Raw genomic sequence first — 17,224 nt, forward strand, 5'->3', positions numbered from 1 at the left:
GCACTCCACTAGTTACAGGTTGCCATCCTGAAAATACTTGGCTGAACTCTCTATCTTCAGGTTGTAAGACAATCGTATATCCATGCTAACATACTACTTCCAACGAAGTGGGCTCTTACCTCATTAAGTAGCCTAATGTGTGGCACTTTATGAGATGTCTTCTGAAAATCCAAATATATTACATCCACTGTGTCCCCTTTATCTATCAAGCATGTTGCCTTCTCAAAAACAAGTTAGTCTTTTTTTTGGCATGCCTGCCCCTTTATGAAGCCATGTTGATTCTTCTGGATCCTATTATGTATTGCTAAATAGCCTGCTGTTACATCCATAATAAAATCTAACATTTTCCCAAGAACAGATGTTAAGTAAACCAACCTATGGTTACCCAATTTTTTTTCCTTAACTTTGTTTTAAAAATATCATACATTGGCTCTTCTTTCTGTCCTGCCACCTTCAATGATTTTGCACAAATACCCGCATTCTTCTGCTCCTGCAATCCCTTTAGAATTGTATAATTTATCTTTTGTTATTTCTCCATGTTAGTCCCATCGAAATAAATGATTTCACAGTACTCTGTGTTGATTTCATCTGTCACTTATTTCACAACCTGTTTTAGTCCTATTGAAGTTTTGCCCTAACCACCTTACATTCAGTATGTTTCTATGTTTCATATCATCCACAAAAACTTTGAAATTATCTCCTGTACACCAAGTACAGTCAGTCTTTTCTCCTGTACCTACTACTGAACATTGGGCCAGAGACTTTCATTTGCTTGGTTAATGCATTTGGCAGATGTTTTACAGTGGTTTGCCATTGCCTCTGCACGACAGCTGACCAGGAAACATGTCTACTTGTAACATATGCCGTTAGGCCTATTGAAATGACCTAGCTGCTAATATTCAACCTATTTGGCCAGATTATGCACACATTTATAATGGCTAACAAGCCCCAGCATTGGTCTCTAACGTAGTCCTTCTGTCCCAGAGGTAGGGATGCTAGCACTAAGCCACAAGACCTCCTACACCAGAATCTTGCTCATCAGTATGCACGAGGATGAACAAGGGCTCCTGGAGAACTCCTATATGAAGCTTACTCCAGTCTAAGAAACATGCATTAACCACCAACCTATTTCTTCCTGGCATTTCTGTCTTTTTTATTCCATGGGCTCTAACTTAGCCAAAAATCAGTCTGTTGTAGAGCATGTGAGGAAATACTTTTTGGAAGTCCACATCAGCAGCATCAACCCCCTCTGTCATTACATCAAAAATTTCAGCAAATTAGTCTAGTATGATATACTAACAAATCTATGCTGGCTTCTTTTAATTAGCGCACATTCACCCAAGTAATGATTAATTTTGTACTCAGTTACCATTTCCAGAAATGTTTCCACCACTGAGGTCAGACTCGCTGGTTTGTACTTACTGGACTTATCTTTGCACCTTTCTTTAACAAGGGCATAACTTCTGCAAATTTTTAATCTTCTGGCACCGTGAGCCCTGAGTTTAAAGAAGACTAAAAAATTACAACCCGTGCCTTCACAATTCCCATTCTCACTTCTCTCATATCTTAGGATGCTTATCATCCTGAACTTGACTAATGTGTATACTTTTGAGTCTTTCGGCTGTCTTAGGTTGTGATCCAGTCAAAAAGTATTCATTAGTATAATAAATTTAGTTTTAAAAAGAGCAGTTTTTATACCATTATACCTGTTTAATACTGTTCATTACCAGATTAAAACCTGCTATAATTACTAAACCTATCAAAGCATGTTAAATTGATATTAGTTAGAATGTGGAACGGTTTATCTTTAATTCTGTAATGTTATTAAGGCTTCAGCTTAACATTGTCTTTCATGTGGCTGTTGTCGCATTAAGACTTACTATAAACTGAAATGAGAAAAGTCTCTTTGAACTGTGCTGGTTTAATTTCAATCACTGTGAATTCACTGAAGTTAAAGGTTGTCTTCTTCAGGCAGCCTATTTTGACTATCTCAAAGCAACTGTTTAAACCTGTACTAATTGAATCATGACAATTGAATGGAGCTATGACTAGAGCAGCTGAGATTTACAAAAGATACATGATTTATCAACTACATGAAGTGTCAGAGCATATATAGTGAAATATTTAATTACACAGGTACATTGGACACAAGTCCAATGAATTTGCACACAGGAAGGACCTACAGAAGTCTGTCAAAACATGGACAAAGAGCTGATGTAGGAGTCCTTGTTCTTGACATCAATATAGCATTTGACCAAGTTGGCATCAAACAAGCCTAGCAAAATTAAGTCAACAAAAATCAGGAGGAAAGATTGGAATTGTTTGTTGTGTTATGTCTCACAATCAGTATGTCAGTGTATCTTTAAGAGACATGCCAATGATATCATCACTGAATCATTGCATGTGACCTGAAGTTATATAAGTCTCTGGCATCTTATTTGAAGCATAATCTTCCTCTGTAACTGACTAGTCTAATACTAGGCATGATATGGATATACTTGTGAATGTGGTGTCTGTTTAAAATAGTCAGCTGTTAATAACTAATAAACATCTGTTGAGTCTTTGAATGTCATGTTACCATGGTTGGCTGCTTAGTTACAAGATATAATAAAAGCATCTCTGCATCCTTTTGGAAGTAAAATCCATATCATTGTTTGGAATGTAGCAGAAATATGGAAATGCCACTACGTGCAATTCCCCACAGGTCACATCCCAAGAAAGATTTTTGTTTTAAAAATCCGCAACTATAGCACTGAATCCATGATCAAGGAATCTATGTGTAATGTAGATTCACTGCAAAAAAAAGGAAAGACTCGCATTGATACATGACTTTCTGATGTCCTAAAGTTCTTTATTGCCATTTAAGTACTTTTAAAGAGTGCAGTTCTCAATGTTTTAATGTAAGATTAATGCAACTGAAAATTAGGCATCAAAACATTTAGGTACTGAGGAGTTTTGCATTAGGAAAACAAACAAGGGCAGGATTTATACATTTAAAACTAGGCCGTGTATAGTGTGGTAGAACAGAGAGACCTGGGGCTTCAGGCACATAATTCTTTGAAGTTTGCATCGTGTGTAGACTGGGTGATTAAGAAGGCGTTTAGCACGCTTGCCTTCAATACTCAGACCATTGAATATAGGAGTTTGGATATCATATTGAGGTTGCAGAAAGCTTTGGTAAGACCTCTTCTGGAAATACTGTATCTGGCTCTGACCACCCTGTGATAGGACCGATATCATCAAGCTGGAGAGGGTTCAGAAACTTTTTGCCAGGATGTTGCCAGGAATAGAGTTATAGAGAGAGGCTTGACAGGCTGGGATTTTTTTCACTGGAATGTAGGAGGTTGTGAGTGATCTTTTTGAGATTTTTAAAATCATGAGCAGTATAGACAAGGTAAATGGCAGATATATTTTTCCTATTGTGGAGGATTTTAAGATGTGGAGGCATATTTTTAAGGGGAGAGGAGAAAGATTTAAAAAGGACTATGTGGGATGAACTTCCAGAGAAAGTGGTGGATGTGGGTACAGTTACAGCGTTTAAAAGAGGTTTGTCTAAGTCCTTGAATAAGAAATGTTTGGAGGGATATGGGTCAAGTGCAGGCAGATGGGACTAGTTTAGTTTGGGAATATGGTCAGTGTGGATTGGTTTGACCTAAAAGTCTGTTTCTGTGCTCTATGACTATGACTCAAAGTGCTGTTCACAACTTGAAAAAATAGGGATTATTCTGTGATCTGATAATTCTCAACAGGAAATTATACCTAAAAGTTGTCTGAGAAAATTGTAGATCATAGAGTTCATTTTCTGCCTATTTCAAGTATTTTGTATCCTGCAAATGCATGTGTCTCAAATGATACTGCACTTCAACAGTAAAGAACCACAACTGAGCTGTATGGTTACCATAATTATAGCTCTTCCCTGGACAGGTAATATGGGACCTGATTTTTCGAAGTGCATGTTGGGAAACAATTTGAATGAAATGGTGCCGTATTAGTGAAAAGATGCAAACGTCTTAAAGTTTCTCTTTCCTCGTTTGAAGTACATACAACAAAAAGGTACTGTACTTCCGATAAGCTACAGTTTACTTTATTCATTCACGGGATGAGGGCGTCGCTGTCTAGACAGCATTTATTGCCCGGAAGGCAGTTAAGAGTCATTCACATTTCTGTGGATCTGGAGTTGCATGTAGGCCAGACCAGGTAAGGATGGCAGTTTCCTTCCATAAAGGACATTGGTGAACCAGGTGGGTGAACCAGAAGGAACAGTTGAGAATGGTAAGACTGAAGGATATGACTGAACAAACATTCAAAACCAAAAGTTAAAATATATAATTCCTGTGTGTGTTCAGATGGATAGGGCATAAAATAGACCTACATTACCTCTGTTTTAAATTAGGGGAATAGTGTAAAGATCTTTAAAATTCCTAAGAAGGGGCAATTATTTCCTTTGTTGTGGAGGGCATGGTAGCCTTGTGATGAGAAGAAACAGAGTGAATGAACATCTGGATGTTGAAATTGGCTCCAGGGTAGATGGAACCTATGTAGGGAAAATGGGTTGTACGTTGCTGCTGGGGAGAATCTGAGCTAATTTTTATGGAATAGGAATCTGCGAGGGTATCAAATAGGAGAAGATCAAAGCTGGTCATGTGCGTTAGGAAAGTTTTAATGAAAGTAGAAGTCAGCGTGAACAAATGCAAATATCAAATAGAGTCATACTAGGCAATTATGCATTAAAACAAATTAAAGATAATGAATGTGAATACATCATCTTTCATAATTAGATAAGTGAATTGATGGCATGAATAGAAGTAAAGGCCATTAGTTGCCATTACAGAGATATCCTACAGGGTGACCAAGGCAAGGAACTGAATATTCAAGGACATCTGACAGAAGGGACAGGGAAAAAGAAGAGAAGATGGGAGTGTTGATAATAAGGATAATATCAGTGCATTGTCAAAATAAATGCAAGTCATTTGGTGAACCTTCTTTTACTGGATCAAGTTTATTAATTATCCAGTCATCTAGCTCTTTCCAGACCCTACTCCTTCCTTTTCATCCTTTATATATACCCAGTTAGTAATAAAATAACCCCAATCATCTCCTTATCTCGTTGTGATATTAACAGATTCCCTTCTCTTTAAATAAAACTTTTGAAGATATAGAAATAATTTTCTGAACAAAGCTAATGTAATTTCTGATGTTATTTCTAGTGTTCCACATCATATTTTATAATATAACTGATCAATTACATTTTATTTCATATTCCCTATAGAGCAATCAACTTTCCATGTTCTCCCTTTCTTCAAACAAAAAACAATTACAACATTACTTCCAATCCTGTGTCTTATGGTCTTATATGGTCTTACATTTAATTATAAAGCGATCTAAAGAAAACCTGCTTTTTAGAAATTTGTATAACTCCACAGACTGCCTTGTATCCCTCCTCGAGGATCTTCAGTAATATCATGGACCAAGTACCTTTTTTGTGAAAAAAGTTTGACTGCGTTTTATGCCAGCTAATCCCTTTGTCGAATGTACACTGTCCCAAAGAGAACATTCAATGGGCATACTTTTCTCAGATTGCTCCTTGCACAGGATTTTCTATACAGCACTCAAAATGAGTTTTAACACAACAGCCACAATGTCATTGATGACAGTGCTGACTGAATAGGGTGAATAGCCTACTTCTGCTGCTATGTCTGCTGGTATTATGTTCAATATGTATCCCAATTTCGTCAGCTTTTACTAACACGAATGTCTGAGCAGCAAAGGTATTTTTAATTTTTTTTGGATATTCCAGACCAACGGATATTTATTATTGCTTTTGACTAAGAATATATTAAACCCTGTTGTACTCAAATAGTCACCTGGAAGATTGGAGTGAAGCATTGCTAAAAAAAAAAGGACCTACTTCATATCTCCAGGATCGCATAAAACTGGAAACTTGAGCAAGCATTTTCTGAATTAAATTTCTTTAACGTTTTGTTTGCCCTCGATATTTCCTCAGCTTCACTATGTTATGATTATCTGTTTAATTGCCCAACTGTCTTTCATCATGACTCCGATTCTTCCCTGGATGCAAGTTATGTTCCTGTGAAGACTTGGCCAATTTATCAGGATGCGATTAGTACTTTGCAGATAAAACTGTAAATCCAAAGTCAGACTCCTGGTTTATTTTGTTTAATGTCTAACTTCATATATATGGAAGATCCCAAAACCTGTGTTCCAGGCTTAAATTCTTTTTTTTTTATTTTGCCTATCACACATCTTTCAAATTATGTAGAATCTCCCCAAAGAAATTCATTGTTGTGCATCATAAAGATGCCTGCCACATACTCCTTGTGATAGTATTGGAACATTGCTGAATGTTCTTTATGCTGAATGTAACCTCCTTCTGCAAGACTGATCTAACTGAGAAATATCAAACCTATCGTTCAACCTATTAATATGTTTGTTTAATTTTCATTGTTTCCCCTCTATATCAACTGCTTCTTTAGATGGTTTCATAAATATTTCTCTTCAGAACTTTTCACACTATAAAAATGCAGTGATCGTGTCAGTTGACTTAAATAGAACTTAGAATATTTTAAAGATCACGTGTCCTGCTGTGGAGGATCCTCTAATATTTGATCACCAAATTTCTCTTTGAAACCCTGAGCTAATAGTCTCACTATAACCTATCAGAAAGCACTTCTTGTGCACATACCCATTTGTCTGGTAATGTTGGTTATCCGCTATCTTGGAGTGTATACAAAAATGGTATGTAATTCATACCATTTTATGGTACCTTGGTGTGTATACCAAATTCTTTCTATCTTTCCAACTCTTTGTGTTTGGCATCCTTTATTCACTTATCTTCTAATTTGTTTTTACACACTAAAACATCTCAATTACAGAGCTGCTTCTTCTCACAGTTGCCAAGCTGATGATATTAATTTAACAATCAATCACCCAGGAATTGATTAACTCAGCGGTTTATTTTATTTAAAATAGTAAAATATATAAACATTTGTAAAATTAATATATAGCAAAGCAACTAATCTCACTACCTGCTCCCTACACCTTCCCAGCTAGACTGACTGGTAGGGAAAGATGCATTTTTATTGAAACGCAGTGTATGGAATCCTTGAAGGTAAAATTTCATGAAGGCAAAGATATCAATGAAACAACAGTATTCCCAGTCTGTCCTAAGGTCCCTGTATTGGTGACACTACTCGATTCATCATCCTAACTTGTTATGGACTACAAGATCTCTTCTTTCTATGAGCATACTTCCTTTATCAAGTTTGCAATCTTTTCTTAATGCCATTCAACTTTCAGAACTTGCACTCCATTTTCTAGCCTTTAACACCTTTACACTGTTTCTTTCAATCCATGACTCATGCCTCTGTTCAGCTACCTCTTCTGGCATATATCTTACTTTGGTAGCAGTTGTTAGCGGTTGTTCTGTGGAGCAAATCGCCCTAACCTGCGTCTCTGTGTCCCTGTATCACAGTGTCCATGTGCAGTCAACATTCATCTTCTACAGTCTGGTCTTTGGTCTTCATTACTGTCCAACATATGTATATGATAAGTGCTTGATGTGTCGTCGCTTTCTATGACTTGCTCAAATTCTGTAAGTGTGCATTTGTGTCACTTAACATTGGGGAATGACTCTAATTGCTTTGCTGTAAAATCATTGCTTTTCCATCCCTACCTTCAACCTTGCCAGTGTCTTTCCATTCTTTTTGCACTTATTTTTCTTGATATACCGTGTCCCATGAATTACAGTTTATTCTTGATCGCCTCGATGCTAAAAGGCTCATCAAATTTTCTAAGAAACGTCAAGCCTTAAGGAATGCCCTTATTCCTTCAGGCAAGGCATTCAAGTTCTCAGAAAAATTAGAGCTAATTGTAGTCCCTTCCCAAGCTAGGGGATGATAAATTAGAACTGTTTTGGATTTCTCCCAAAAACCAATAAACGTTGACCATATTTGCCACCCATCACACCCACGAAGCCACCCATTTCAATTGCGTTTGTTCCATATACTGCCTATTTTCAGGCAGATACTAATTTACAATTGATGGTCTACTATTTTTATGAAACATTTTATCTACTACCATGTTATTTCTTGCACACGCTCCATTGCTAAAGGGACTTCCCTCACTGTGTTCATTACCTCAGTGCTCCACATTGTACCACATTACCATAAGATTTTCCCACATACATATCTCTATTTATCATTGTCACACACCCCTGTTGTCTGTTTGGAACTTAGTTAATGCACTCAGTCTTATTATTATCCTTTTCTCCAGTACCTTGTCCACTATTGTTCTTTTTTCTTTACTGTTTATTATTACAGATTGACAAAGTTACCATGTCTATACAGTCTAAGATGAAACTGTTCTTTCCTGCATTCAGTACCTCCATGTCCATAGCTGAAACTTCATTAATCTCTCTTGCTAATCAGATATTGGCTATGGCCTGTGACAGTGTCCTTTTTTTAAAATTAATATCCTGCTTTTCACTGATCTCTTCTATAAGATTAGTCCACTGAATCTCCCTTACTCTTGTATCTTCTAATAGGATTTTGTAAAGTGTGAAAAGATGAATAAGCAGATAGCAGATGTATTCTTACAATTACTAGTCTTTTGGTCTGTATTCGGATAGTCTCGCCTTTCTGTTACTATTGAATTTTCCATTCCTTATGTTCTTGCTGAATATCCCATTTGAGCCACAAAAGCCACACGGACTCACTCTTGGCTTTTTCCCAGAGATTTTATTACGGCTTCAAACATTTGTTCCAAAAGTGTTTTTTTTGTGAAAACCTGACTGCACTTAACACCACAAGTCTATCCATGTACACCATTTCAACACAATCCAGCAGTTTACAGTCTACCATTGAATTAGGAATCTTTAGGTAGAAGTTTTGAAACCTTGCATATAGCCTGTTAAATCCCAGTGTATATTTTTGTATAGAATATTCATCCTGCTTTCTAAATTTATCAAAATGTTGCCATGTCTCATACATTTATTGTTATTTTTCTTCTCAATTTTGTCCATAGACTTTAATAGATTCATCATTGGCCAAATCTTGAGTCTTCAGCTCTGAGAATACTTTACAACTGCTTTTGCTTCTGGGAGAAAACCAAGGACATACCTTTTATTTCTCTTGATAAGCATATGACCCATTATTATATTTCCCCTTTATCGGGTTCAGCTTCACAAAATATTAGTTGGAAGTCTCATCCTGACACTTTGCCCTTGGTTCTAGCCATTCTTCTTCAAGTAACTTCAATTGCAGTCTGTTCTCTAGAAGAATCCTCACCTTATAAACATCATCTTTAGTCTACCATCCTCTGTTAATAATGAGATTGTAGACTTGCTTGCCGAGGGTGACAAAAACCTCTGCAATCAAACACACAACCCGAGCTACAAATCTTTTCAAAAACTTTAATCTGTTAATAGTATCAGTTTGGATCTAAATGAGACAAAATCCAAGAGATCTTTCTTTTTGGATAGAATTTGTTAGTTACTCACTCAAAATATTTTTTAATTAATCGATTCAGAGAAGTTATTATACATTACTGGAGCATATGGGACTTGAAGCCAGACCTCCTGGCTCAGAGGCATGATGTTACGACTGTGCCACAACAACCCTAGCTACTTGCTGTATAGCTCTTACCACACACCAATCCCAGCTGTTTCTGCCTTATACATACTCAGACAATTAATTAACAATTAACCCCATCACTGATTTCACTTTCTGTATTACAGTTTGCTACAGAAGAACTTAGCTGAGGAAAACAAGGTGTAGAATTTGTTTTTTGTTGAACTCAGAAATGGAAAGAGCCAGTAAATAGTGATAGTTGTTGTTTCTAGGCTACTAAACAATGGCAGTTAGCTGGAGCATGATAGAAATTAGAAAATTAATGACACATATAATTAGGGTAATGCTGTAATGGTGGGTGACTTCATTCCACACATAAACTATGTGTATAATGAACACCAGGGCTGTGGAAGAGGATTTCCTGGAATTGATAGAAGATGTTCTTTCTCCATTATGGTATGTTGAAAAGTCAGTTAGGCAATAGGATATTTTAGATTTTGTGTTATGCAATGAGGAAGGATTAACTAATAATTGCGTTGTAAAAGGGAAGAATGGCATTGATATGATAAAATTTTCCATTAAATTTGAAAATGATATAGTTCAATCTGAAACCAAGACCTAAACATTCTTCTAAACTTCAGTGAATATAATCCTAAGTGATTCAGTCTGTCACTGTACCTCAGTCCAGCTGTCCCAGGAATCAATCTGATAAATTTTTGATGTGCTCCCCCAGCAGCCAGAACCTTCTTCCTCAGATAAGGAAGAGCTAAGTCTACCATGGCTAACAAAGGAATTCAAAGAATATATTGGATAAAAGAAGGGAATTTGTGACTTTGGCAAAACTGATAAAACTGACGATTAGGTGTATTTTGGAATTTAGCAAAAGGACCACCAAGAAGCCAATAAGAATGGATGAATAGAGTATGAATATAACATAGCAGGAAACATAAAAGTGGATTTTAAAAGCTTCTGTAGTCTTGTAAAACGGAAAAAGATTAGCAAAAATGGTTGTGAGTCTATTCCAGTCCAAGATAGGAAGAGTACTTAATCGGAAATAGCAAAATGGAAGACAAACAAAATAATTATTTTGTGTTTATAAAGGCAGATACCAGAAAATTTTTCGAAAGACTAGAGATCCAAGGAATTGATGAGAATGAGGAACTGAAAGCAATAGTATCCTTAAAGAAGTAGCATTGGACAAACTATTGGGACAGTAGGTTGACAAGTCCCTGGAACCTGATGATCTATATTACAAAATGTACAAAGAGGTGGCTATGGAGATATTGGATGTTTTGATGGACCTGTTTCAAAATTAAGTAGTTTCTGGAATGGTGCCTGAAAATTGTAAGTTGCAAGTGTAAAAAGTAACATAGTCGATAAGTGTATGGCTGACCACTTTGAGAAATGCAAAGTATTTCTCACATATTGAGAGACTGTGAAGTGTTAGTGTCTAAAGGGACTTGGGGTGCACTTGTTCATAAGTCACTGAAAAGTAACATGCTTGGTACAAGTTATGAAGAAGGAAAATAGGGAGGTTTTGAGTACGGCGTAGACATGCCTTGCTTCAACTGAATAGTGCTTAAACTAACTCCCACTTAGAGTATTTTATACAGTTCCCCCCCCCCTCCCCAATTCCCTAATGAGGGCTATATTTGTGATAGAGGGAAGGCAGCAGAGGTTTGCCAGTCTAATTCCTGGGTTGGCAGGGCTACATTCTCCAGAGTTTAGAAGAATGAGAGGTAGTCTAAGAACACCTGAGATCTGGATCTGAAAACCAGACGAAATTCACAGAATGAGGGGCAAGACATTTAGCATTGCAATGAGGAAGAATTTCTCCACTGAGGGATAAGCAAGTCTTTGGAATTTTACACTCCAGAGGTTTGTGTTAACTCAGTTAATAAGTATGCTGAAGACAAAGATTGACATATCTAGATGCCAGTGACATGAGGTGCTTTGGGAATTGCAAGATAAATGGCATAATATGGAATAATGGAGAAGGTACAAAAGCTGAATGATCTATTCTTGCCCTCTTTCCTCTTGGTTTCTAAGGTCCTAAGGATAGTTTTGAAAATGTCACAGAGAGTGATGAACGTGATTTTGAGAATTCCTCTACACAGATGGCTGCAGTGATGTGGAATGCCACACCTCAGAGACTCTTATATTTTTAGGATCAATACTTAAAGTGGAGCAAGATGCAGGGCTCTGGGGAGAATGCAGATCTTATAATCTGTAAAGGGTTTGGACGTGGTTTTCAACACTAGCCTTCTTCAGAAACTCTGCTGAATATGAACAAGAAAACACTCATAAACTTGATCATGCAATAGATTTTGCATGTTTCCAGTTTATACTGAAGGACCCTGGAGTTTTGGCATCGTCTGCTTTATCAGGTTACTTACGGACGTGTTTGGTGCACCCCACTAATTTTGCCCCTGTAAACAAAAATATTCATCTCAGGATTTCTTTTTGAAAAGGGTATGATATTGAACGTCCCTGTTGAGATGCAGTAGACAAACCCAGGACATTATCGAGGCAGATTCTCTTGTTTTTGCACCTAGTGATAGCGCACAGATGGACTGCACGTCAGAAAGCTTCCAAGCCAGTGTTGTAGTCCATCCTCTAAATCTGCCCCAACCTGTTCAGCTTCCATACTGCTGAGAAACATCTTGGATATATTATTCCTCAGTCACTACTGTCAGTAGAAACAAATATGCAAAGAGGAAGCAAATGTCCATTTTTTTTCCTCTAACAGCAATGAAAGGAAAATGTGCTTTTTGATGCATCTCCTTCAATGTGATGATTGAGTTGTAAATCAACCCTCATGCATTGCTAGCTTTCCTGACTTCGTCATCCACCCAAATCTCTTAAAACTGCACACATTTCACAGAAATAGATTAGAAAATTATTTCATCTGACAAACTACAAACTTCACAAAAACAGTTGTTTGCATTAATTGATTGATTGTTAATTTTTAATCTTGATCATGAATAGAATATCTGTCAATATTGGAAAACTAAATAGAACAAGTTGTAAAAAAAATGCTTACGTATTGATATAAATGAATGCATTTTTTGAAAGGGTTAACAGAAAACATGCCTATGTTCCACTGAGCATTGAAGAGCACTGTAACTGCAGCTTCTGGAAATGTTGCTAAGACAGTCATATTTATTCACCATAGATTGCAGTACCACCTCCTGATCACAGACACAACGCACATCTTCCACCTTCTGCCTGTCCTGTGTGCAGTTAAATTTTCACCTGACAGCTGTGTCAGACTATGATCGCATCTTCTCTGTCACAATGGATTCAAAACTGCCCAAGGCAGCAGCATTTCTTTTGATTTGTGTCTGACATTACAAGCCTAATTCAAAAAGGTAAGGTTTGTGTTTTGTGCAAATGTCTGTAAGTGCCTCAAATAATTATTCTTTCTCCAACATGTCTGCCATCCTGTTCTGCCGAGCCTCTCTCTTTTAGTGTTGTACTGGTGTGCACCTGAATTTTTATTAGTCACTTGCTCTAAATGTATAGATTTTTATTTTGTATTAAAAGGACTATTCTCATTGTCAGTCAGAAACCGGGGCACTCCTCTTCGATTTTGCCGGTCACAGCTTGGAATTTCTGAGACTGCCTGGTGCTCAAAATTCTCCAACTGTGCATTTAATAAGTTTGTGTGCTGAGATGCTCAATAAGACGTACAGTGGAAGACATGGAACTGCATTGCAAGAATGCCAACGTATCATTCATTTAAGAGGTCAGCTTTTTTAAAAAAATTGATTCTTAGTTTATGGATGTTGCTGGCAATACAAGCGTTTATTGACTATCCTTAAGTGGTGGAAAGCCACTTCCTTGAATTTATGCAGTCCATGTTGCAGAGGTCCTTTCACAATGTTCTCAGGTTGAGAGTCCCAGCAATTTGACACAGTGACAGTGTGACTTCTGCCAAAATCATGTGTGACTTGGAGGTGAATTTAAAAGTACTAGTGTTCCTTGCATTTGATGTTCTTTTCCTTTGACTTGGTGGAAGTAATGGGTTAGGAGGTGCCATGGAACCAGCCTCAACACATGTCTGCAGTGCACTGTGTGGATAATAAATAACATAAAACCTGCATTAACTAATGATGGAAAGGTGAGAGGTTAGGCTAGTGAATGAGATTCTGATTAAATGAACCATTTTGGCCGAAACAATTTTGATAATGCGGAGAGCTGTATAACACATTTCGCCATTTGTAATTATCCTGTGTTAGCAATACAATGCTTTAATGTGTATTCAGCCTAGATACTCTTAAATAAGTAATTTTGAGCTGACTTTACACATATCAATGTTGGGGTACAGCGTAGGATAACCAAGTTTCAAGAAACATTCTTGTAGAAGTATGTGGATCACTTGTTCTTTGGACATCATGGCCTCAGCCACATGAAGGATATTTAAAAAGAGTGCAGTGAACAGACACTTCACATTTTTAGGTGATATAAAAGTAAAGAGATGATAAACAATGTGTGAAACAAATTTAGATTGAAATTTTCAATTTAAGAGATTTCTTGCCCAATTTGTGACGATTTATGCAATAGAACCTAACCCAGTCAAGTGGAGAGCATTTCATCTCACTCCTGACTTAGACACAGTAAATGGAGAGTCTTTGTGCAGGGGAGCCATTGGCTGCAGAACATCATGCCCTGAACTACTTTAATCACAACAGCATCAAGGTGACTTGTCCAAGTGAGTTTCTGATCAAGATGGTAGTGACTGAGGACTGAACAGTGGTCATAGCATTTAATGTCTAGCAGAGATAGGTGTTTTCATGCTGGAGATGGCCATTGCCTAGTAGTTATCATTATTACCTGAGGAATTCTAAATGGATCACATTGGAAGGAAGGGCATTGATCAAAATGAAAGATAGTTGTGTGTAGGACACAGCCTATGGATCTTATGCAGCATTGCTCTGAAGCTGAACCAAGCATTCTGTTCTGATTATAGATTGAACCAGAGACATTTGGCCCCTACTTATTATCCACTTCAGTTTTACTTAATGCAAGGCGCAGCTGAATGCCACCTTAATATGAGGAGAACACAAGAATTCAACTCATCTGTCCATGGCTATAACGAGATCTGAAACTATCAACTTAGCGACCTTGCATTGGTTTGTTGCCATTAGTAAATCCAGCCTGCTCGTGCACTACAAAATCCGAGAAGTTAAAACAGCAAAAGAGGGCAGTTGGTCTGTCATTCCTTTGGTTCTCCGTTTTCACAGTACTATTTTCCTTTAAAACATGCATCTACTTTCCTTGTAAAATGTTTAAACTCCATCTGAAAGGGCACCTATTCCTATAATTGACTGAGGGAACCTGTGAATTATATGTTTCACTTTTAAAAGCTTGTAAAATGATTGTGATCATGTCAATTGATTCCCAAGTGCACAGAGGGAGATATGCTGAGTCCTGGACTACTAGCATGGCAGCTAGTTGCTCCAGTGGGATCTGACAAAATTTTGAAAAACTCTGTTAAACATTTGGGTGCAGGGATGCCAAATAGCTTAAGAGCTGGTAGAACAAAACTGAAAGGATTACAGGCTATATAAATTGGTAATTAGATAAACTGCTGCAGTGAAACTATTTAACAACAGGAAGTTCTTGAACATTAACTGTGATGTTTCAGAAATTAGTGAAAGAATCGTAGGATGATAATCAGATTGATCGATAACTCAAGTTCTGAAAAGGATCTCTATCCGCTGTTCCACTGATCTCTTTACCCGCCTCTAGTATTCACCCTCCATTTGGACCCATTCGTCGGCCTCTTACACGCCCTCGATCTCTTCTTTGAAAACTGCTGGCGTGACCTTGGCAGTCTCAATTCCTCTGCACCTCTCACATACTGTAACCTGGCCCCTTCTGATATTGCCACACACTTCTCTCTCTCAGGCCAACCCTCACTTTGTAATCAAACCCGCTGTCAAAGGTGGTGCTCTTGTAGTCATTGTAGTCTGGCACACTGATCTTCACCTTACCTCCGCAATTCCTCTGATGCCCCACTGTATCGACAATTTCCAGATCCCTGGCCCTGGCTGTCTCCTGTTCACCATGGATGCCAATTCCTCTGAACCTCCATTTTGCACCAGGACAGTCTGAGAGCGCTCGCTTTCGTTTTTGACCAGAGGCCTGAACAGCCCCTACCTACCACCACTGTCCTCTGCCATACCTCAATGAAGAATTTCTCCATTAATTTGTCTCACTTCTGCCAAATCAAGGGAGTGGCTGTGGGCGCTATCATAGGTCCCAGTTATGACTGCCTCTTTATGGGGTACGTGGAACACTCTTGTTCCAGTCTGACACCTGCCCCACCCCACAACTTTCTTCCCAGGATACCGACAACTGTTTCGGTGTGGCTTCGTGCTTCTGCCTGGACCTTGAAAGATTTGTTCAAAATTTTGCCTCCAATTTCCACCCCTCTATAACTTGCACATCGTCCATTTCCGACACTTCCCTTCCTTTCCTTGACCTCTCCATCTCCATTTCAGGAAATATACTGCCCATTGCCATCCACTACAAAGCCACTGATTTCCATAGCTACCTTCACTACAGCTGTTCACACCCCATGTCCTGCAAGGCCTATATCCCATTCATCCAGTTCCTTCCCTTAAGTTATATCTGTTTGGATGATGCCACTTCCTAAAACAGCGCTGCTGATGTGGCATCCTTCTTCCATAACAGTGGTTTCCTGCCCACTGTGGTTGACAGGTCCCTCAACGACATCCACTATCACCTGTGCTTCCAGCCTTGCCCCTTCTCTCACAATGGTGTGATTGGGTCCCCGTTGTCCTCACTTTTCATCCCATCAGCCGCTACCTTCAAAGGATCATGCTCCACCATTTCAGACAACTCCAGCAGAACACCACGATCAAACGCATCTTCCTTTCATTCCCCCGTCTGCATTTCGCAGGGATTGTTCCCTCCAGAACACCCTAGCCTATTCCTTCACCACCAGTACCACCCCCCTCTTCCCATGTAACTACAAAAGAGCAACACCTGCCCCTTCACCTCCTCCCTGCTCACCATCCAAGGGGTAAACAGTCTTTCCAGGTGAAGCAGCATTTCACCTGTACCTCCTTCAATCTTGTGTATTGTATTTACTGCACCCAGTGTGGCCACCTCTACATTGAAGAAACCAAACGCAGACAGTGTGACCACTTTACAGAGCACCTCCAGTCTGTGTGTGAGGATGACACCAACCGTCCGTAGCCAGTCACAGCTGATCGCACGTCCACATGTCTGTCCTCAGCATGCTGCAGTGCTTGCAGGAACAACATCTCCTCTTCAAACCAGGCACTTTAGAGCCTTCTGGACTTAATATTGAATTCAACATCTTCAGATTGTGATCCCACTCCTACTTCTTCCCTTTCTTTCAGCTTTACTTGTTACATTATCTGTCACCATGCTATCTCTCTTCTCTCCCCACACCATTGGGACTGTCTGTTCTTTCCAGTCTGGTAGTTAGACACACTATTGTTCTGCCATTCCCATACTCCAATCACTTAATCTGCACTATCAGCACCTTTTCTCTCCCACCATTCCAACCCCCACCCCCTATGATTGCATAAATGCTGCCCCTTCCACACTTCGCTACATCTCTGATGAAGAGTCATCTA

The 17,224-nt window shown here is 38.5% G+C and overlaps 1 protein-coding gene across 8 annotated transcripts in view; it reads left to right on the forward strand.

Annotated features, from left to right (window-relative positions):
* frmpd4 (FERM and PDZ domain containing 4) overlaps positions 1 to 17,224 on the forward strand; it is a 586,853-nt gene that overhangs the window by 390,018 nt on the left and 179,611 nt on the right. Inside the window, exons 2-3 of one of the 8 annotated variants that reach the window (XM_059650371.1) lie at positions 12,763 to 12,958; positions 13,152 to 13,335. The exons of the other annotated variants lie outside the window; for them this stretch is intronic. Coding sequence (XP_059506354.1) covers positions 13,310 to 13,335 — 26 coding nt within the window. The 5' untranslated portion in view covers positions 12,763 to 12,958; positions 13,152 to 13,309. The remainder of the gene's footprint in view (positions 1 to 12,762; positions 12,959 to 13,151; positions 13,336 to 17,224) is intronic. 8 annotated transcript variants of the gene reach the window in all.

This window comes from Stegostoma tigrinum, chromosome 12 (genome assembly GCF_030684315.1).
Source record: "Stegostoma tigrinum isolate sSteTig4 chromosome 12, sSteTig4.hap1, whole genome shotgun sequence".
Classification (NCBI taxonomy): domain Eukaryota; kingdom Metazoa; phylum Chordata; class Chondrichthyes; order Orectolobiformes; family Stegostomatidae; genus Stegostoma; species Stegostoma tigrinum.